Source organism: Bos mutus, chromosome 6, assembly GCF_027580195.1.
Source record: "Bos mutus isolate GX-2022 chromosome 6, NWIPB_WYAK_1.1, whole genome shotgun sequence".
NCBI classification, from domain to species: Eukaryota; Metazoa; Chordata; class Mammalia; order Artiodactyla; family Bovidae; genus Bos; species Bos mutus.
The window spans coordinates 83669018-83693194 of record NC_091622.1 but is presented as its reverse complement, the minus strand read 5'-3'; the positions used below and the strand labels follow the sequence as shown (position 1 = coordinate 83693194).

General features: G+C 38.3%; 1 protein-coding gene across 1 annotated transcript in view; it reads left to right on the top strand.

Moving 5' to 3' along the window:
* The first annotated feature begins 4481 nt into the window (after positions 1–4481).
* The window catches only part of TMPRSS11A (transmembrane serine protease 11A), a 63139-nt gene continuing 43443 nt past the window's right edge, over positions 4482–24177 (top strand). Inside the window, exons 1-3 of the mRNA XM_070372957.1 lie at positions 4482–4587; positions 17343–17464; positions 19313–19431. Of these exons, the coding sequence (XP_070229058.1) occupies positions 4580–4587; positions 17343–17464; positions 19313–19431 (249 nt within the window). The 5' untranslated portion in view covers positions 4482–4579. The remainder of the gene's footprint in view (positions 4588–17342; positions 17465–19312; positions 19432–24177) is intronic.

Genomic DNA, 24177 nt, shown 5'->3' with positions numbered 1-24177 from the left:
ACCAGAACTACTTCAGTGTGATTTGCTCATGTATTTAACTTCAGCATAAAACTCATTTAGAGTAAATGGTTCCATTACTTCATCTCCCCCACCCCCAAATAACTGTTGTAATTCATCATTTTAGGAGGATGTTTGTTAATATTTTGTGACTTAGTGGAGGTGGGGTATAGATTCTTATGTTAATGAGAAGGAGATTTTGAAGAGAATAAATGCAAGTCATTACAATTTAATAGATGTAGAAGACCCGAGAATGGATGAAGGGAAATTGGAGAACAATATCTTGTTTGGGCATTTTAAATTTGAGATATCAGAAACAATACCATATAGAACTATTCCAGAAAACAGAACTTTAAATCAGAAGAATTATAATAAATATTTAAAGAGATTTGTGGGTCAGATGCTTATAGATGATATCTGTGGCAGTGGATTAGAAAGTATGGAAGACAAATTTCATGATATGAATTTGGCAGTAATTTCTTAGACATGACACCAAAAGAACAGGCAACAAAAGAAAACAATGGATAAACTGGACTATGTCAAAATTTAAAACTAGATGTCCATCAGCAGATGAATGGATAAGAAAGCTGTGGTACATATACACAATGGAGTATTACTCAGCCATTAAAAAGAATACATTTGAGTCAGTTCTAATGAGGTGGATGAAACTGGAGCCTATTATACAGAGTGAAGTAAGCCAGAAAGAAAAACACCAATACAGGATACTAATGCATATATATGGAATTTAGAAAGATGGTAACAATAACCCTGTGTACGAGACAGCAAAAGAGACACTGATGTATAGAACAGTTTTTTGGACTCTGTGGGAGAGGGAGAGGGTGGGAAGATTTGGGAGAATGGCATTGAAACATGTAAAATATCATGTATGAAACGAGATGCCAGTCCAGGTTCGATGCACGATACTGGATGCTTGGGGTTAGTGCACTGGGATGACCCAGAGGGATGGTATGGGGAGGGAGGAGGGAGAAGGGTTCAGGATGGGGAACACATGTATACCTGTGGTGGATTCATTTTGATATTTGGCAAAACTAATACAATTATGTAAAGTTTAAAAATAAAATAAAATTTTAAAAAATAATAAATAAAATAAAATAAAAAAAAAACTTTGTACATCAGTGGACACTATCAACAGAGTGAAAAGGCAACCCATGGAATGAAAGTACATATTTGAAAATCAAATAAGGGGTTAATAGCCAGAAATATCAGAGAAGGCAATGGCACCCCACTCCAGTACTCTTGCCTGGAAAATCCCATGGACAGAGGAGACTGGTAGGTTGCAGTCCATGGGGTCGCTAAGAGTCAGACACGACTGAGCGACTTCACTTGCACTTTTCACTTTCATGCATTGGAGAAGGAAATGGCAACCCACTCCAGTGTTCTTGCCTGGAGAATCCCAGGGACAGGGGAGCCTGGTGGGCTGCTGTCTCTGGAGTCACAGAGTTGGACACAACTGAAGTGACTTAGCAGCAGCAGCATCAGCAGCAGCCAGAAATATATAAAGAAACTCTATGACTCAGCAACTAAAAATCAACCAACCAAATTCAAAACTGGGCAAAAAACTTAAACAGTATTTCTCTAAATATACACAAATGGCAATAGGCATATGATGTGTTGCTTCCCTGGTAGCTCAGCTGGTAAAGAATCCGCCTGCAATGCAGGAGACCCTGGTTTGATTCCTGGATCAGGAAGATCTGGAGAAGGGATAGGCTACCCACTCCAGTTTTCTTGGGCTTCCCTGATGACTCAGTCAGTAAAGAATCCACCTGCAATGCAGGAGACCTTGGTGTGATCCCTAGGTTGGAAAGATCCCCTGGCAATCCACATCAGTATTCTCACCTGGAGAATCCCCATGGACAGAGGAGCCTGGCAGGCTGCAGTCTATGGGGTCACAAAGAGTTGGACATGACTGAGCAACTAAGCACCCACACGTGTTGCTCAATATCACTATCATTAGGGAAATTCAGATCAAAACCACAGTGAGATACCACTTCACATCCATCAGGATACAAAAAAAAAAAAAAAAAAACATAAAATAGCAAATGTTGGCAAAGATATGAAGAAATTAGAATACATGTTCATTATTGGTAGAATATAAAATGATATAACTGTTATGGAAGGTGGTATGACATGTCTTAGTTCTTTCTGGCTGCTATAACAAAAATAGCATGGAGTGGGTAGCTTACTAATAAACATTTGTTCCTCACAGTATGGAGGCTGGGAAGTTCAAGGTCAAAGTGCTGGCAAATCCATGACTGTTGAAAGTTTGCTTCGTGGTTTTTAGATAGCCATCTTCTTGCTGTGATCTGACATGGCAGAAGAAGAAACAGAGTTCTTTGGAGTTTCTTTTATCAGGGTTCTAATCTCATTCATGATGACTCTACCCTCATGACCTCATCACCTGTGGAAGGCCCTACTTCCTTTATCATCACATGGGGGTTAGTATTTCTACATATGAATTTTGAGAAGACACAAATAGTCCATAACCAGTAGCTCCTCAAAAAATGAAACAGAGAATTTCCATATGAACAGTGATTCTATTTCTGGGTATATATCCAAAAGAAATGAAAACAAGGACTGATATGTGTATACCCATATCCACAGCATCATTATTCTCAATAACCAAAAAGTGGAAGTAACTCGTTACTCAAGTACATCAACAGATGAATAAACAAAATATGATATGTATGTATACAATGGGATATAATTACAGTTTTAAGAGGAAGGAAATCCTGACACACGCTATAATATGGATGGACCTTGAGGATGTTAAGTGAAGTAAGTCAGTCACAAAAAGACCTACTATATGATTATACTAATATGAAGTAGTTTTAAAGTCCTTAGAGTCATCAAATTAATAGAGACAGAAAATAGTATAGCGGTTGACAGAGTCTAGGGGAAGTGGGAAATTAGAAATTAGTGTATAATGGGTACAAAGTTTCAGTTTGGAAAAATGAAAAAGTTCTAGAGATGGATGATGATGATGGTTGCAGAACATGTGGGTTCAATCCCCGGTCAGGGAGTTAAGATCCCACACATCCCAGAGCCAAAAAATCAAAATATAAAACAGAAATAATATTGTAACACATTCAATACTTAAAAATCATCCACATCAAAAAATCTTTAATAAAATAAATAAAATGGTAAATTTTGTGATCTGTATATTTTATCACATTAAAAAAGAGAGACAGGAAAGGAGGGAGCACAAAGAGAACAAAGAAATCCATGTCAAGACTAAAACAGAGATTGGAGATTTTTAGATACAAGCCAAGGAATTCCTGGAGCCACCAGGACTAGAGGAGGCAAGGAAGGGCTCCCTTAACCTTTGGAGGGAGTGCAGCTCTGATGACACCTTAATTTCAGACTTCTGTCTCCTGAGCTGTGAGAGATTAAATTTTTGTGTTTGTTGTAATTTGTGACAGCAGCTTCTGCAACCTAACATAATCATGTAGGAAGCAAAGTCATCAGCTAATAGTGAGAAGTGAAGGGATTTGAGTAAAGAAGAGAGGTGAAAAATTGCTGTTCAGGAGTGTGAGAAAAGGAAAGGCTGTGAACTATAAATTGACTACCTGCAGCACTAGGAGCCACTTTAGGATGACAGAAATTTAAAATTGGATCTATCAGTTTGTGTGTTTTTCTACAGGTTTGTATATCTGCATAAGTTACAGGTGTAGAATCATAAAAAGTTGGATTTATCTAAGGTTATAAGTGAGAGAGAAGTTGGCAGCATATGAAAGTGAAGTGAAGTGAAAGTCACTCAGTCGTGCCCAACTCTTTGCAACCCCAAGGACTATACAGTCCATGGAATTCTCCAGGCCAGAATACTGGAGTGGGTAGCCTTTCCTTTCTGCAGGAGATCTTCCCAACCCAGGGATTGAATCCAAGTCTCCCACATTGCAGGCCAATTCTTTACCAACTGAGCCACAAGGGAAGCCTGAGAATTCTGAAGTGGGTAGCCTATCCCTTCTCCAGTGGATCTTTCTGACCCAGGAATCAAACCATGGTCTCCTACATTGCAGGTGGATTCTTTACCAACTGAGCTATCAGGGAAGCCCCAGCATACGGAAGGAGGCAATTTTTTGCTCAACAAAAATTTAACAGCATTTCCTGAGTCATATTATAAATCTAGGCTTTAAGAATAGCTGATTGTTTTTATTGAGAGCTTTTTATGTGAAGGTTTCTTTAAGATATTTGTATACCTACCAATAATCTTCTTTAAACTCTTAATCCTAGTGCATTCCTAAGGTATTTCTCATGCAAATCCCTGTAACCAGTTTCTTCTACCTTAATAAAATTAGTCAATATCCAAAAAAAAAGAAAGAAAGAAATATTGCTTTCTTGTTGGGACTGTGCTCTCTCTGGGCTCTTTTCTTCAAGCTGTTCTATGGGTTGAGGCTTCTCTGTTCAGACTTGTCAAACTAGTTTCATTTCAAGTGCTTGTAATTCGTTTCCTTATTTCTTCCAGCCTTAGACCTCTAATATATCTAGAGATGTCATATAGTTGATTAGAAGGTCAGATTGAGTGGGTGCACACCTTGAGATCATATTCTTCCTCCTACAGATAATGTATCGGTAAGTTCAGTTTTGTTTAGTAATGGCTTGTTTGTCTACTCTCTGTCAATGGCTAGATTCTAGGTGTATCCGGAGGACTGCCTTGAGGTGTCCTCAGAGGATTCACTCTGCACTGGATGTTGTAAGATTTCAGAAATTATTATAGCAGCTGGATTAATTATTCTTTATAGTTAAAATGAATATTTTTGTATTAAAATTATTATTAGCTTTATTTCATGTTGCCAAATTCAATAGTTGGGATTTTAGAAGAAGTTAATGAAAAAGTATATTAAGTTGTGTCCTGATTGCTTCTGATTTTGGAGGGGATGGAAGAAGGTGTTAATCTGACTTAAGAAAAGCCTCCTTTCAGCAATCTGATTAAACTTATCTTCTGTAACACTTTACCTTCACCTGCTTTTTCTTGCACCTTATAGTCAGACACTGGGAACTAATGCAGATTGGGAGGTCAAAAGCTGCCAAGACACTTACCTTTATCTGGAAATGTTAGGACTTCTTGATGAGAGAAAGAAGATGAATTAAGTTTGGGGAAAATATGTTTACTCTTTAAAATTTTTCCTATTAAATATTAAAGATAAAAGAAAACTAAATGATTTCAAGGTTTTTATTCATAGTAAGGTTTGCTTACTGGCATAACCTTTGATAAAATTAAAATAGTGGTTTTAAACATCCATGATGACAATAATATTTCACCATTGCTTATATGTATGCCATTTCCAAAACATTTTTACATATATTATTTCATTTATATGTATGTGACTATATTTCATAATAGTCAGGACAACCTTGTAAAATCAGCAGAACAGAAATCAACTACCATTTTAAAATGAGGAATCTGAGGAAAACAGATGTTAAGGGCTATGATACCAGAATCAGAGCACTGCAACCCACAAATCCTTAAGTCTGGTCTTCCTGGACTCTTGCAGCCTCTCTAGGTGGCAAGGATTCCACCTGGGGAATTTCAAAGATGAGAGCTTGACACAAGATCAGCCGCTAAGCCCAGTGAATTTCACTGGGTTTCCTTCCTCACTAATAAAATACACATTTAGATCAGTACTTTAGTGAGCAAATAGTAGCTGTCAGAGGGTCTCTGAGATCCTTAGATGGGGTCTACAATGCTTCACACAAAATTGGCACTCCACAAATATTTGTTGAACAAATTCATGAATAAACAAATGCAAATGTCTAGCATTAGTGTTTTGTTTATTAAAATTCTTTGAATTTGAAAATATATATTCCATGCCTATAGAAATCATGATATTGTAAAGCAGTAGTTCCAACCTTTCCTATTTCACATTTTCCAAAGTATTCTTTTAAAAATATCAAGTTTCATGATTATAAACACCAAAAATCCTCTTTTTTTTAATGAATATGTGTTTAGAGGAATGTTTTCAGTTTAAAGGAAGTAAATTATAAGAGTAATATGGGGAATCAGTGCTATTATTTAGAACCTCCATGACAAAGGGAACAGTGAGAAACACTGAATTTTTATGGTTTCTTTAAGATAAACTCAAGGAACATTAATCCAGGATTTGGAGGAATTGCAGGAGTTGGCCAGTCAGGCTTAAAGATTGAGGCAAAGCAAATGCTTAATAATTACTATGACGCCCTATGTCTCACCTACACAAATTCTACAACACGCTCTAGAGTCGTGCTGACCATCCTTACTTCTCTGCTAACAAGAAACTCAATGTGGAAACTGTGTCAAAGCATACTTGATTCGTATCATCGCCATTTCTGTCTGTTAAATCTTGGACTTTTTTGGGGGGGTTTTGTGACCTTCTTCTTGACCTTTCAGAGGTAGTCCTTAGTGTTCCAACTTTGCAATGAATATCCACTTGCATTTGCTTTTAGCGATATCCTTACCCCTACTCTTTCCTATAAATTTATTAGTTGGGTGATGCATTCACTTAAAATCTCAATTATTTCTCTTATAAAAGATAAAATATCAAATGACTTCTTCATCTGAGATTTCTGTCCTTTACCCAGACAACTGGCATCTCTCTCTTCCTGGGCTTCCCTCACAGCTCAGTTGATAAAGAATCCACCTGAAATGAAGGAGACCCCAGTTCAGTTCCTGGGTTGGAAAGATCTGCTGGAGAAGGGTAGGCTACCCACTCCAGTATTCTTGGGCTTCCCTTGTAGCTCAGCTGGTAAAGGATCCGCATGCAGTGTAGGAGACCTATGTTTCATCCCTGGATTGGGAAGATCCCCTGAAAAGGGAAAGGCTACCCACTCCAGTATTCTGGCCTGGAAAATTCCATGGACTGTATAGTCCATGGGACCCCAAAGATTGGACATGACTGAGCGACTTTCTCTCTTCCTATCACTTCATAAATGCAAAAATTAGATTTCTCCTTGTCATTATCCTCATTTAGAGAAAAAGTCCTGGAAAAGTCTTTGCAAGCATTCATGTTTTACACTTTAATTCAATTTTGAACACTCATTTTAATCAGCTTGTTAATTTGCCAAGTTCTTTCTCTAATATTGGGTTTCTTTAGTGGCTCAGAGGGTAAAGCACCTGTCCTCAGTGCGGGAGACCCAGGTTTGATCCCTGGGTTGGGAAGATCCCCTGGAGAAGGAAATAGCAACCCACTCCAGTACTCTTGCCTGGAAAATTCCATGGACCGAGGAGCCTGGTGGGCTACAGTCCATGGGGGTTACAAAGAGTCGGACACAACTGAGAGACTTCACTTCACTTTCTCTAATATACTCAAAAACTGTATCTTCAGAGTTAAAGTCAAAATACAGGCTAAAATTTCCATGTTACTTACTGATCACTAAATTTGTATAAATTATCAATTAAATTTTACTGTCTTGTTAGATTTTAGCAAATTCATAGTGCTTGCTAGGTGCTGCATATGCACTACATTATATTAGCTCATTTAATTATCACAACAATTCTTTGATCAAGCAGTATTATTATCTCTATTTTATAGAGGAAAAAGTGACTAGCCCTACATCACAGGCTAATGAGTAGAAGAGTTGGGATTTGAACAATGTAGAGCCAGTACATGTGGGTTCAATCATGTTGCGTTAATGAAAACATGTGACTCTGTTCTACCTCTAATCTGAAATCTAAATTCAACGCCATTTATTTAGACTTTGTGCTAAACTACCACAATAAAACTCCCTGTTTTGCTTATATATGAAGGTTGAGAGAATTAAATGCCAGTCATTTAAAAAAAAAAAAAATCCCAGTCATTTCTCAGATTAAGGCTAGAGAAATCCCCCTTACTGAAACAGGACAGGGAAATCTAGAAGGGACTCATTAGGGCTGGGTAGATGGTAGAGGAAAGACAGAGCTGCCAGGATTCAGAGCAAATCCAGCCCAGCAGGAAGATATGATAAGCAGTGAGTAACTGTCTATGCCAGGAAGAGGCAGGGGTGGGAGGATCCCTCCAAGAGGATGATTACATCCATAGCGATTCCAGGAAAGGTGTTCTTAATCCCCTTTAGTTCACGTTTTCTTCTTCCAGACTCAAATGTTCAGTTTTGTTCCTTTTTGGTCAGTGCGATCATTTTTTTTTTTTGGACCCAGGGGAAGGTATTTCCCCAAATAGGTGAAGAAGTAGGGTCTTGTCTCTTCTGGTGTTCTATTTTCTTTTTCTGAGTCACCTGAATTCAGTTCAGCTTGAATCTCTTCATTATTTTCTATAGACAATCTTCTTTGGTCTGAAATCACAGTGATGTTTTATTCAATTTTGCCCCTCCTTCTTTGTCACAACCCTCACTTCATTCATAGCTGAAAATTAAATACAGAAGGAATATTAGAAGTTTTCTTTGTTTCTTCTTTTGTTGTTAACCTTCTGACAATGAAGCATTGCATGGAGTAGCTGCTGCTGCTGCTGCTGCTAAGTCACTTCAGTCGTGTCCAACTCTGTGCGACTCCAGAGACGGCAGCTCACCAGGCTCCTCGGTCCCTGGGATTCTCCAGGCAAGAACACTGGAGTGGGTTGCTATTTCCTTCTTCAATGCAGGAAAGTGAAAAGTGAAAGTGAAGTCGCTCAGTCATGTCCAACTCTTAGCAACCCCGTGGACTGCAGCCTCCCAGGCTCCTCCGTTCATGTGATTTTCCAGGCAAGAGTACTGGAGGCGTGGAATAGCACATTGGTGTAAATACATCTGTTGTTGTTGTTTAGTCTCTAAGTCATGTCTGACTCTTTTGCAACCTCATGGACTGTAGCCTGCCAGGCTCCTCTGTCCATGGGATTTGTCAGGCAAGAATACTGGAGTGTGCAGCCATTCCTTTCTCCGGAGGATCTTTCTGACTCAGGGATCAAATCCAGGTCTCAAGCATTACAGACAGATTCTTCAGCATCTGAGCCCAGATAAGCCCAAATGTGATTATTAATTCTCCTCATACATACCTGCTTTTACAGCCTTCTTTCATTCCTCTTCCTCCCCTCTAGATGACCTCTGCTACTGTCTAGAGAAAGAAAAGCCAATATTATACTATAGTATAGTTTGAGAGTTCTATACCCACTATACTCTGAGAGTTCACAAGCATTTAAAGTCAGTAGAAAGGAAGAAGATGTGCAAGCAAAAACAAATTCAAGGCTTGACCACAAAGGAGATGGGTCGTTCCTCTGACCAGTAAAACACCCTCTGCCTTCACTTTATAAAAACTTCACAACACTTCATAGAAAGTGTTGATTTTATCCTCCAAACATTCTTGTCAGACTCCTCCCCAAAAAGTTGGGCCAGAGGTAGGTACTATCTCTGCAACTGGCTGCATGATTTGAGCAAACCGTAACTGGCTGCATGAGTTGAGCAAACCGTTCACCTATAAAATGAAGATAAATAATTCTACTAACAAGAGCATTTGGAGGATAAAATCAACGCTTTCTATGAAGACAGCAGTTGCCAAATAGTAGCGCTTGATCTTATCACCTTTAGTACTCAGTGTCATTCTAAAATAGTCACAGAGTACCAGACAGATACTCACATATCAGGGCCTATTCGGTCACCATGAAGGGTTGCTTTTCTGTAACAAATGACTGAGTTCAGCTGCTCAAAGGGAATGATGATTTTTATTGATGGAAGGAGAGTTTGGCACTTTGGTTTATAAGAATGTTCCTCCAGGGATGGGTGCCAGGCTAGGAAAAGAAGAGCAAAGTTTTCTATACTAATTGGCTCCCAGGAATTCAATGCATTTAGCACCTTTGACAATTATGTTATGAGTTAAGTAGACTATAGTTTGGCCTGGGAAGCTAACCAATAATCAAAAGGTTAGCAATAATAAACCTTTTCAAATCATTTAGTGTATCTTAAACCTCAGAAAATTGTCTCTATGAAGATTTATGGGAATATTGCTGCTGCTGCTGCTGCTGCTGCTGCTGCTAAGTCGCTTCAGTCGTGCCCGACTCTGTGCGACTCCATAGACAGCAGCCCACCAGGCTCTTCTGTCCATGGGATTCTCCAGGCAAGAACACTGGAGTGGGTTGCCATTTCCTTCTCCAATGCATGCATGCATACTAAGTCGCTTCAGTCGTGTCCGACTCTGTGCGACTCTATGGACAGCAGCCCACCAGGCCCCTCTGTCCATGGGAATATTACCTGCCTGTAAATTGGCACTTGTATAATGATCACATGTATCTAGACTTTTATAATGATAACATGCAACTACAAGAAAGCAGAAAACTAATGCTAAAAAGTAAAGATTTAGAACTTGTAGATAAAATGACAAAGGGCATGTAGTTGACTATGGAGTAAACCAAAGTGACTGCCTTCAGGGGAGGTCTTTTTAGGAAGGGAAAAGTGAAAGTGAAGTTGCTCAGTTGTGTCCGACTCTTTGCGACCCCATGGACTGTAGCCTACCAGGTTCCACCATCCATGGGATTTTCCGGGCAAGAATACTGGAGTGGGTTGCCATTTCCTTGAGGAGGATCTTAATGGAGGAGGGGATCCATGATGTCTTTTGCTAACTCAAGTCAACTTTGAACTCACATATTTAAAAGTCATCAGCTTAGAGTTTGGTTACTGAGAAAATGAACATCCCAACTCTGATCATTAACAATTCACTCTGCTTTGTATATTCTTCAAGGTGTATATCCTTCAGTCTTCAGATTTGCAGAAAGCAAAGTTACAAAATTATTCATATTATCACCATGTTTTTATTGATAACATCTTTGGAAAAATCATACCATAAATAAACTCTTTTAAACAATGAATAATCAAACTTAATGAAGGTAATGGATAAACTGGATTTCACACAGATTATAGGTTACATTAGTCTAAATAAATGTCTTCTGTACTTGTGCTTTCTTTAAAGGAATGCAACGTGCTAATTAGGTCATGACTAGGGATTACTTTCAGCTCTTTTCCTACTTTATTAGAGTTCACTTTGTATTCTCCCAAGTTGTTACTTGAATAAAATAGTCTTATAATTGTATCATTAAAATAGAATTCCCTTTTAATAGTCTTCTCCCAACTCCACAAAAATTACAGAATATTTTATATCTCACTAAGGCTACAGATTTCTGCCCCTTTTTATGAAAGTTACATTTTCCATTGCAAAAAAAAATTCTAAGATCCTCCAAGATTCCCATATGTCTGTGTATGCATTCTTTCACATTTAAACACTAACCTAGGTGCTGTTGTGAGAGGATTTTGTAGATATAAGGAAGATCTTAAATCACTTTTTTTTTGGTAATATTTATTTGATTGCATCTGGTCTTAGGTGGTTGTGGCATGCAGGATTTTCATAGCGTCATTCAGGATTTTTCCTTTGCAGTGGATGGACTCTCTGGTTGTCGCATGTGTGCTCCAGAGCACACCAGTTCAGTAGTTGAGACACACAGTCCTAGTTGCTTTGTGGTATGTGGGATCTTAGTCTTCCAGCCAGGGATTGCACCCACATTCCTTGCATTGCAAGGTGAATTCTTAACCACTGGACCACCAGGGAATTCCCAATCAGTTGACTTTTAAATGGAGAGATGACAATTAGTAAACCTAACCTAATCAGATGACACCTTTGAAAAGAACAAGACTCTACCTAGAGAAAGATTCAGAATGTGAGAGATTTGATGGGAGGAAGATTCCCCATAGCTGGCTTTGAAGATGGAGCGGGCTACATGACAAAAACGTGGGTAACCTCTAGGAGCCAAGAGAGGCCTCTGACTATACAGTCAGCAAGGGAATAGGAATCCTGGTTCAGTGTCAAGGAACTGAGCTCTGCCTAAAACCTAAGTGAGCTTGGAGGAGGGTCACAAATGTTAGATGAGACTGCAGTACCAAACAACAGCTTGATTTCACCTTCATGAGATCCTGAGCAGAGAACTCAGCCATGCCATGTACTGAACTGTGAGTGAATAAGTGACTGTTGTTTTAAGTTGCTAACTTTACGGTAATTGTTACAGCAACAGAAAATTAATACACCAGTGTTTGTTTAATGGGTGCAGGTAAAAAAACATGCTTAAGCATCTCTACTTACAAACAGGCTAGATTCCAAAAGGCTTTATGAAATATATTTCTTTTCAAATCTGAAATGATATCATGCAAACCACTAGCAGAACCTCTTCATAATGGGTGGTTGATGATGTATATTTGCTTTCATGCATTTCTTGTTCATATTCATCAAAGTCGATATTGAGTTGAAGTTTATTCATATAGGATTAAGTAGCTATGGCTTTAACCTATGAATCCTGCAACTTTTGCAGTTTGGCATTGTGCACCCAATACATAGCCCAAAGGTTTTCTGAAAAAGGAGACATGCTCTAGATGATAATGTATCACCCCTGTCTGTTGGCTACCATTTGCCCCTCAGTGTTCACAGCTCCTTGTACGGGATTTGTGGACGTGACTGCCAGGGCACTTGAAGAAGCATGTCAATGAGTGTTGAACATTTTCCTGCCTACTGTCTCATAGTCTGTAATAGTGTGAGTCTGCATAACTCTTGATGGCAGGGATGCGATCTTGCTGTGTCTACTTTCTCCATTTGTACTACTCAGAGGAACTATGTCATGATGGGAAGATAAACTTGAAAGTTTGTGAATCTCCGTGAGATCTAGCCTTTCTCTTTGGCCTATTTTTAGTCTTGAATGAAGATACACTGATAAGATTCTCTAGGAAAATAAATGATCATATATGATCATAAATGAAGAATGAACTGACTCTTTGTGACCTTCTCCAGGGGATCTTCCCCATTCGGGGATCAAACCTGGGTCTCCTGCATTGCAGGCAGATTCTTTACCATCTGATCCACTGGGGAAGTCTGATATGATTACATATATAATAATAATCTAGTTAAGCATTAAATGTAATCAGCATGGTGGGGGGGGGGGGTTGTTACTCTGGCACTGAGAAAAAAATAGTGTACCTGAAGTTAGAAGACATGAGTTTGAGATGATTGCTAGTTCTTCTATATTGAAGAAGTCACTTAATCATCTGTAGGCCTCAGCTTCCTTAACTGGAAAATGTGCTGCATTGTACTAAATAGTCTATAAGTTCATCCTTCATTTCTGAATTTAGATTTTATCCTTCATTTCTGAATTTAGATTTTAAGTCAATTAAGAGGCTAAGTAATTTAATATCTCATGAAGCTTCTATCTGTTGCTTTTATGTTCTGGCATCTTAGCTCTTGTGGAAAGAGCTTTCCACAGAGAATTGTCTAGATTCTTTTTAATCAGTCAAATGTGCATTGTCAGTATTTTCCATAACCAACAGAATTCAGGTCTCTCAAATTCTACTAAGTTTATTGGCTAAATGTAATTTTTATGCCCAAACTATCACCTTAACTATTTAGATCCAAATAGTTTGTATAAAGCCGGCATTTATATATGAAAATATTTTAAAAGACTTCCTGTAAATCAATTAATATTTGTTTAAAAGTCTATTAGAGTGGCCTTCCTTGGTGGCTCAATGGTAAAGAGTCTGCTTGCAATGCTGGAGACTCGAGTTTGATTGCTAGGTTGGGAAGATCCCCTGAAGAAGGAAATGGCAAACCACTCCAGTATTCTTGCCTGGAAAATCCCAAGGACAGAGGAGCTGGCTGGACACAGTCCATGGGGTTGCAAAGAGTTGGATATGGCTTAGAGATTAAACAACATCTACTACTTAGAGTAAATCAATGCACTAAATTTTGTAAAACATGAAAAATAGCTTCTGCCCCCAAAGAATTTAGGTTATCAGTACACACACACACAAAAGATAAATTCTAATGAAAGGGATAAATTGACTACAATGGCAAATGGCAGAGAAGGAACACTAGAAAATGAGTTACATGTCCTTTCAAGACTCTTGACTCTAACAAATACCATATCCTCTCTCTCAGCCTCACTTAATTCATATGTAAGGCTGATGTAATACCTGCCTGATTCTCATGGATTTATAAAATTTTCACTTTGTACTAGATATGTTATTAGATCTTAATAATAAAAAAAAATGAATAAGACTAGTTTAACTCATTGAGGAAAGTGTTAGCTACTCTGCAACTAACACACAGAAAGTGTATCCGACTCTGCAACCCCACTGACTGTAGCCCACCAGACTCCTCTGTCCATGGAATTCCCCAGGCAAGAATATTGGAGTGGATAGTCCTTCCCTTCTCCAGGAGATCTTCCCCACCCAGGGATCAAACCTGGGTTTCCTGCATTGCAGGCAAATTCTTTTCTTTTTTTTTTTTTTAATATATTTTATTTTATTTTTTAACTTTACAATATTGTATTGGTTTTGCCATATATCAACATGAATCTGCCACTGGTATACACGTGTTTCCCATCCTGAACCCTCCTCTCTCCTCCCTTCCCCTACCATCCCTCTGGGTCGTCCCAGTGCACCAGCCCCAAGCATCCAGTATCGTGCATCGAACCTGGACTGGTGACTCGTTTCATATCTGATATTATACATGTTTCAATGCCATTCTCCCAAGTCATCCCACCCTCTCCCTCTCCCACAGAGTCCAAAAGACTGTTCTATACATCTGTGTCTCTTTTGCTGTCTCGTATACAGGGTTATTGTTAGCATCTTTCTAAATTCCATATATATGCATTAGTATACTGTATTGGTATTTTTCTTTCTGGCTTAGTTCACTCTGTATAATAGGCTCCAGTTTCATCCACCTCATTAGAACTGATTCAAATGTATTCTTTTTAATGGCTGAGTAATACTCCATTGTGTATATGTACCACTGCTTTCTTATCCATTCATCTGCTGATGGACATCTAGGTTGCTTCCATGTACTGGCTATTATAAACAGTGCTGAGATGAACACTGGGGTGCACGTGTCTCTTTCCCTTCTGGTTTCCTCGGTGTGTATGCCCAGCAGTGGGATTGCTGGATCATAAGGCAGTTCTATTTCCAGTTTTTTAAGGAATCTCCACACTGTTCTCCATAGTGGCTATATTAGTTTGCATTCCCACCAACAGTGTAAAAGGGTTCCCTTTTCTCCACACCCTTTCCAGCATTTAATGCTTGTAGACTTTTGGATCCCAGGCAGGCAGATTCTTTACCATCCAAGCCACCAGGGAAGCCCAATACATTTAGGAGTTCACAGGTAAGTATAGGTTAATATACATGAAAATAAAGTTAATACAATGTGATTAGCACTATTCTTGAGCATATCTAGAGGAATAGCAAAGGTTTACTTTTTTCCTCCTAAACTGTGGTAATTTCCTCTAATCCAGAGGTGATGCAATATAAAATACACAGTATCACTTTTGAAATATTTTGCCAAATGAATTTAAATCTAATCAAGTATTTTAGATCTAAATTTAAATTCACAAGAAATGACAAATTAAATGAGATCAGAGATCACATGAAAACATTCATACAAATTCAGAAGCTGGTCATTCTAAAGGAAAATTGGCTTGATCTCTTCAACAAGTCAATGTCATTAAAAATTAAAAACTGATCAATACTCAAATATTAAAAAAGACTTAAAAGACATAACAACCATGCTACTATGAGGTCCTTGATTTGTACAAAACATTTCTAAATATAATAGGGACAAAAAAGGAAACCAGACCATGGATTTGGAAAAAATTATGATTTCCTATTTTACATTAAAATACAGAAGAAAAAAATGAGTAAAGCCATTATAGCAAAATGTTAACAACTGATAAAATGATGTGATGAATATAGGGATGTTCTAGTATAATATTTTTTCTAAATTTCTGTATCTGAAAATTTTTATAATAGTTAAACATGAAAGATAAAACAATAGATTTGAAATCACTTTGTAAACTTTAAAACTATAGATAGATAAAGAGATTTTTAAAAAGACTATTGGAGAAAGAAGGAATAGTTCTTTCTCAAGCACAGGTACCACTTTGTACCACATGCTAAGACTGGCCACCACAGCAATCCATCCAGTGCCCCTAGAAATAGAAGCTAGGAGCACTAGCATGGATTCTCAGATCCTGATCTTCTTAATACCTCCCTTAATGTCAATGTGACCTTGAAAAGTGCTCAGTCACTCAGTCGTGTCCAACTCTTTATGGCCCTATGGACTGTAGCCCACCAGGCTCCTCTGTCCATGGAATTTTCCAGGCAAGAATACTGGCGTGGGTTGCCATTTCCTGCTCTAGGGTATCTTTCTGACCCAGGAATCAAACCCACCTCTCTTACATCTCCTGCATTAGCAGACAGATTCTTTACCACTATCACAACCTGGGAAACCCCAATCCTGACATAAATCCAAGACAACTGTCTTCTTGCTGCGGTCAGTTAGTTCAGTCGCTTAGTCATGTCCGACTCTTTGCAACCCCATGAATCACAGCACACCAGACCTCCCTGTCCATCACCAACTCCCAGAGTTTACTCAGACTCACGTCCATCGAGTCAGTGATGCCATCCAGCCATCTCATCCTCTGTCGTCCCCTTCTCCTCCTGCCCCCAATCCCTCCCAGCATCTGAGTCTTTTCCAATGAGTCAACTCTTCGCATGAGGTGGCCCAAGTACTGGAGTTTCAGCTTCAGCATCATTCCCTCCAAAGAAATCCCAGGGCTGATCTCCTTCAGAATGGACTGGTTGGATCTCCTTGCAGTCCAAGGGACTCTCAAGAGTCTTCTCCAACACCACAGTTCAAAAGCATCAATTTTTTGGCGCTTAGCTTTCTTTACAGTCCAACTCTCACATCCATATATGACCACTGGAAAAACCGTACCCTTGACTAGAGAGACCTTTGTTGGCAAAGTCATGTCTCTGCTTTTCAATATGCTATCTAGGTTGGTCATAACTCTTCTTCCAAGGAGTAAGCATCTTTTAATTTCATGGCTGCAGTCCCCATCTGCAGTGATTTTGGAGCCCAAAAAAATAAAGTCTGACACTGTTTCCACTGTTTCCCCATCTATTTCCCATGAAGTGATGGGACCAGATGCCATGATTTTTGTTTTCTGAATGCTGAGTTTTAAGCCAACTTTTTCACTCTCCTCTTTCACTTTCATCAAGAGGCTTTTTAGTTCCTCTTCACTTTCTGCCATAAGGATGGTGTCATCTGCATATCTGAGGTTATTGATATTTCTCCCAGCAATCTTGATTCCAGCTTGTGCTTTTTCCAGCCCAGCGTTTCTCGTGATGTATTCTGCATACAAGTTAAATAAGCAGGGTGACAATATACAGCCTTAACGTACTCCTTTTCCTGTTTGGAACCAATCTGTTGTTCCATGTCCTGTTCTAACTGTTGCTTCCTGACCTGCATACAAATTTCTCAAGAGGCAGGTCAGGTAGGCTAAAGCAATATATGCTTATCCAAGGACAACCAGAAAGCCTGTAACCATTGCAACATGAGAGTAACTAGTGAGTTTTCCTTTTTGCAGAGCAGCAGTATTTGATACCCGAAGCAGAGGTTTGAAACCATGGATGATTGCCCTTCTCATTGTATTGTTACTGACAGTGGTGGCTGTGGCTATCGGTCTTCTGGTTCACTTCTTAGTCTCTGGTAGGTAAAATTATGGATTTCGCTCAGTTTGATTCATTTTTTCTGTAAAGCTTCATTTTTACATATGTAAATTTAATTCCATCCAAAAACAATGTACTTTCACTAGTAAATGTACACATTTTGAACTGTTTAATTTATTCAATCATTTCATCACCTACTGTCTAGTATGTCCGAGTATTTTTCAGGGCACCAAGAAACAGCATTAAGCAAAGTAGATAAATTTCTCACCTCCTTGGAGGTCACAATCTAGTATTCTTTTGAGAGTCTACACAAAAGATCAAAATATTAATTGTCTAAAATTTACCAATAATCATAATAAACTCTAATCATTTATGTATATGCAAGTGAAAATTTTTGATGAATTAGTGATTAAAATTGGATTTTTTACTCAGCATTTTATATTAGCATTTCTAGAGGAAAAAAAATACATGTCCAATGAGATAATGAATTTTGAAGTGATTAATAAACTACAAGTATGGTGTAATATGATTACTAATTTTTACAGAAAAAAATTTACCCTTTCAAAAAGAATATTCAGGGATTATTTTTCTATTACCTGATATATTTATAATTCCACAAAAATTCATTTCAGAATTCTCTTTATATTTCATTACTCGGCAGAATGCAAAACATTTTGGATAAATGCCCACAATGTCAATCTCACACAGATGTATGTGATAAAAACAACTAGTTTTTACTGGAATGGACTTATCTGTTGTCATCTTCCCCAGACTTGGTGGAACAGTGAAGATTCTTTTAGGAACTTTACAAGGCTTCTAAAAACATAGTTCTGGGCCCCATATAATATCTGTAGTTTACACCAATGGCAAAAGATTCTCAAGTCAGTTTATTTAACACATAGAAGCCCCTTTACTATGAGTATAATGTTCAGTTATAATATGGACCATATAGATTAGCTATTGGAGGGGCCAATAAAATTGCTACTGAGTCCAGAGATGTCCCTCTGAGACAGACCATCCTGAGGTTCCCTTTCTTAACTAGATCCATGGCTTCCTAAGGAGAGAGGTAGTTCTGTGGTTGCTCCATTCTCTATCTTTAACTCTGTAGATTTCTTGCCCACTAGTACCATACTCCTAAGATTATCACATTCCGCAGGAGTCTTCACCGCTCTGTTTTCTTACCTTTCCTGAGAGACAAGCAGAGATCTGATTGATTCATTCCTATTACACACTGTTCTCACCTCCAGCCTCAGACAATCTTTTCCTTGCCTTTTTTTTCACATCTTTCTTAGTGTCCCTGGTTCTTCCACTACAAATCAAAATTTACAAAAATACTTATTTACCTCTCCTTTCGGTAGGGTATAAGGTGGTATACATTTCACTCAGCAAGAAGCAATATAGTAATTAAATATGCCACCTCTAGAGCTACACTTGTCTGGGTTTAAACTTGGATAGCCACTCACTAGTTGTATAGCTCAGAGCAAGATATTCAATGTCTCATGCCTCACTTTCTTCATCTGTAAAATGAAGGTGATGCCAATCTTAGATTTGGTGATTGAACAACAACAACTATTATTAACATAGAGCATTAATCATTATTTTTATTGTATTTACTATTAAACTAAAGTATGATGTATGGCAAAACCAATACAATATTGTAAAGTAATTGGCCTCCAATTAAAATAAATAAATTTAAGTTAAAAAAATAAATAAATAAAACCAGTCCAAAAAAAAAAAAAGAAAGAAAGTCTGGACTAAAAGCTGCTGAAAAAAAAAAAATCTCAGATATATATTCAAGACTTCATATTGGCCCTATCATAGTTGAGCCTTAGATCCCAAAATCTTTCCTCAAAACCTCTTAATTTCATGACTTTTCTTTTCATCACAGACCAGAAAATGGAGTATTATCATGCCACTTTTAAAATTTCAGATCTACGAGGCAACGGTAATTCTAGACAAAACAGCCCATATCGGTTTATGGAATTACGGGAGATTAGTGAAAACCTGGTAAGTCAGATAAAATTCTATCACAAAATAATGCAGGTGGAAGGAATTTTTGTTAGCTGTTTCCCCTACTATTTCTTAAAACATGATTTTAAGACCACTTGCAGCATTATCATCTTGTAGATTCCAAGGCCCCACTCCAGACCCTCTGAGTCGGTGTCTGATAGGATGGATGGGTGGGGATAGGGGACTAAGGGGGTCTACAATCTGGCAAATTCGTGATTCTGATAAATCACTCTTTATAGAACTCAACCACCTCACTTAAAAGTGAGAGAACAGAAGCCAAGGTATCCCATTCCATCACTCCTCCATTCTACCACAATATTACCCAAATGAAAAGCTTAATCATACCAGAAGTGGTTATATGTAAAACCACATGCTTTTTTTAGACCACATTTAAAGATTTAAACTATTTTTTAAGAATGAAAAAAGGAAAGAGGATTATAAATGTTCATTTTATCTCATAAACATGCTAATTAAGATAGAAATCATAGACATATTGTGAAATACTGAAATGTAATGCCAACAACTTTGTTAAAATTGAAATACAGGACAGCCTTTACATCCCCCCAAAAGTAACCTCATTCGCGTAATAGCTCTGCTCATGATGTGTGTGAACCCTTACTCAAAAACTAAGGTCAAGTTAACTTCCTTGACAAGGAGCCACAGAGCATAGAGTTATTTTAAAAGAGTGGAAATGTCACGTATGTTGGTTTGTTTTAGTCAAAGAATCTTTTTTTATTCAAGATTTCCTTTCTTTCTCAAACCAATTTCATTTTTTTATATCACTATTTGATCTTTGTCCATGTGGATACCCAGTTGCAACATATTTACAGTAATATTACTGATGCAGTTTATAAGTTATATTTTCAATTCTCATTAAGTTATTCACATATGTTCTATCTTGCAGTCTCATTTCCCCAAATCAATAATTACATTTATAGACTGATATATACCCTCCATTCTTCTATATTCAGAGTACCTTAAAAATTAGCTTTAGCAATCATTTCCTGAGGAATGCCAGAAAAAACTTGGTTATATTACCCCAGTACCCCTTTTCTTCTTCTGACCCTGAGTGACTCCACAAAACCTCCTCAATGTGAAAGTACTAATAATTAATTAATCTTAGTTAAAAACACGCATAATTTCTTTGAACATTGAGAAATATTTATAATTTATCAGGAAAATTTTAAATTTATGTTTTACAGCCAACATTGTTGGTGTTGCTTTAGGCTGACATTGTTTCTACTGAAGTAAATGGAGAGGAATGCAGTAGATCTTTTCAAAGAAAGTGAAAGAAATGCACTTATAGAGGTTCATCTATAAGTGTTAGAAAGTGGACTTTGAAGCTTCAGTAAAGCATACATTTGTAGATGTGAAAGAACTTCAGATACAAATGTTAGGTGATAACACATTACCATCATGAGAGCATGCAAGTCCCTTATCTAGTTGTTTTTTTTTTTGTTTGTTTGCGTGTGTGTTCAGTCAAGTCTGACTCTGCAGCCCCATGGACTGTGGCCCTCCAGGTTCCTCTGTCCATGGGATTTTCCAGGCAAGCATTTCCTTCCCAGGTGATCTTCCCGACCTCAAGGTTGAACTCACGTCTCCTGTATTAGGAAGCCCTCCTTCTCCAGTTGCTACTATTTATTTCTTCTCCTTTATTCTCATTCACCTCCCCCTGCAGGCAACCATAATATATTTCACATATATTCTTTTGTTTGTAATAGTTCTTACAAAAGTACAGTTTTTGTTTTGTGTATAGCTCATGTTCTTACTTTATTCTTTGTGTTATAAATTCCTTGTTTTAGTCAGTTTGGACTGCTATTAAAAAGCACCATAGTTTGAGTGGCTTACAAACAACAGAAATTTATTTCTCACAGTAATGGAGGCTGTGAGAAGACTGAAGTCCGGACACTAACATGCTCAGGTACTGGAAAGGACTATCTTGCAGATTGCAGACTTCAGACTTCTTGGTATATCCTTACATGGTGGAGAGCAGGGAGGCTAGAGGTCTCTGGGATATCTTCTAAAAGGCACTAATCCAACTCATGACCTAATCACCTCCTAAAGGCCCCACGTCCTATGAAAGTGTTAGTTGCTCAGTCGTGTCCAACTCTATGTGACCCCATGAATTGTAGCCTACCAGGCTCCTCTGTTCATGGCATTCTCCAGACAAGAATGCTAGAGTGGGTTGCCATTCCCTTCTCCAGGGGATCTTCCTGACCCAGGGATCGAATCCTGGTTTTCTGCATTTCAGGCTGACTCTTTACTATCTGAATCACCAGAGAGAAAGCCATCTCCTGTACATGGTCTTTATTATGTTAAGTTCCCTCTATGCCCACTATCTGGAGAGGTTTTTTGTTTTTTGGTTTTTTTTAATATGCTATCTAGGTTGGTCATAGCTTTTCTTCCAAGGAACAAACATCTTTTAATTTCATGGCTGCATGAAATAATGGTGTATGATCCTTTTAATATATTCTTAGATTCAATTTGCTAGCATTTTGTTGAGGATTTCTGTATCTATATTCATCAGTGATGATAGTCTGTAATTTTTTTTTTTAATTTATCTTTGGTTCTAGTATCAGGATGATGCTAGTCTCAAAGAATGAGTTTGGGAGTATTCATTCCTCTGCAAATTTTGGAATAGTTTCAGAAGAATAAGTGTTAAATCTTCTCTAAACATTTGACAAAATTCAACAATAAAGTCATCTGGTCCTGGACTTTGTTTGTTGGGAGTTTTTTAATCATAGTTTCAATTTCAGTACTTGTGATTAGTCTGTTCATATTTTCTTTTTCTTTCTGGTTTAGTCTTATAAAGCTGTACCTTTCTCAGTATTTGTCCATTTCTTCTAGGTTGTCCATTTTATTGGCATATAGTTGCTTGTAGTAGTCTCTTTATGATCCTTTGTATTTCTGTGTCTGTGTAACTTCTTTTATATTTCTAGTTTTATTGATTTAAACCCTCTCCTTTTTTGTCTTGAAAAGTCTGGCTAAAGGTTATTCAGTTACTTCTGTCTTTTCAAAGGGCAAGCTTTTAGTTTCATTGATCTTTTCTGCTTTCTTCTTCTCTATTTATTTCTACTCTGATTTTTATGATTTCTTTCCTTCTACTGACTTTGGGTTTTGCTTATTCTTCTTTCTCCAGTTGCCTTGGTGTAGAGTTAGGTTGTTTGAGATTCTTATTTCCTGAGGTAATATTGTATTGAACTTCCCCAATATGTTTAGGAACATATTGTTTAGCCTCCATGTGTTTATAATATTTAGTTTTTTTCTTATGTGTATGCTAAGTCACTTCAGTCATGTCTGACTCTTTGCAACACTATGAACCATAGCCCACCAGACTCCTCTGTCCATGGGATTCTCCAGGCAAGAATACTGGAGTGGGTTGCCATGATCTATTTCTAATCTCATACTGTTGTGGTTGGAAATGATACTTGATGTGATTTCAATCTTCTTAAATTTACCAAAGCTTGCCTTGTGACCCAGCATGTGATTTATCCTGGAAAATGGTCCATGTGCACCTGAGAAGCATGTGTATTCTGCTGTTTTCAGACAGAATGCTCTATAAACATCATTTAAGTCCATTTGTCCTAATGCATCATTTAAGACCTGTGCTTCCTTATTGATTTTCAGCCTGGATGCTCTGTCCACTGATGTAAGTGGGGTATAAAAGTCCCCCACCATCATTGTGTTACTGTCAATCTTTAGATGTGGCTGGGGGCTCTGGAAAGCTTTAGGAAGCCCATCTATTGATGGATGGGGCTGTGATCCCACCCTGTTGGTTGTTTGGTCTGAAGTATTCCAGCACTGGAGTCTACAGGCTGTTGGGTGGGGCCAGGTCTCCATACAAAAATGGCCACCCCTGGAGCACACACCAAGGAATATTCCTTAGGGCCTCCATCATCAAAGTCCTTGCCCTGCCAGTGGGCCACACCTGATCCTTGGCTCCCCAGGAGACTCTGTAAGACTTGCAGGTAGATCTATGGGCTCCTATGGAGTCACTGCTTTGCTCTGGGTCCCAGTGCATATGAAAATTTGTGTGAACTGTCCCAGAGTAGAGTCTGTATTTCCTCAAGTCCTGCGGAGACCCTGCACTCAAGCCCTGCTGACCTTCAAAGACAAATGCTCTGGGGCCTCCCCCTCTCAATGCCAGAACCCCAGAGCCTAATGTGGGACTCAAAACTTTCACTCCTATTGGAGAACTTCTGCAATGTATTTATTTTTCAGTTTGTGAGAGGCCCACCGAGCCAGTATTGGGTTTGATTATTAGTAATTGTGCTCCTTCTAGCATCTCATGATATGCTTTCTTTGTCTTTGCATGTAGAATATTTTTTCTGATAGATTCTACTCTTTTTGTGGATGCCTATTCAGCAGTTAGTTGTGATTTTGGTGTTTTTGTGAGAGAAGGTGAACTCACATCATTCTATTCTGCCATCTTTTCTCCAATCTCACTTACTGGCCCCACCTTCTAAGACATTCACGTTGCGGGTTAGAACTTCAACATATAAATTGAAAAGTGAAAGTGAAGTCGCTCAGTCATGTCTGACTCTTTGCAACCCCATAGACTATACCTGCCAGGTTCCTCCATCCATGGGATTTTCCAGGCAAGATTACTGAAGTGGGTTGCCATTTCCTTCTCCAGGGGATCTTGCCAACCTAGGGATTGAACCCAGGTCTCCTGCATTGTAAGCAGAACTCTTTACCATCTGAGCCACAAGGGGGCTTCTATGAATTGGGCAGGAAGCAAAT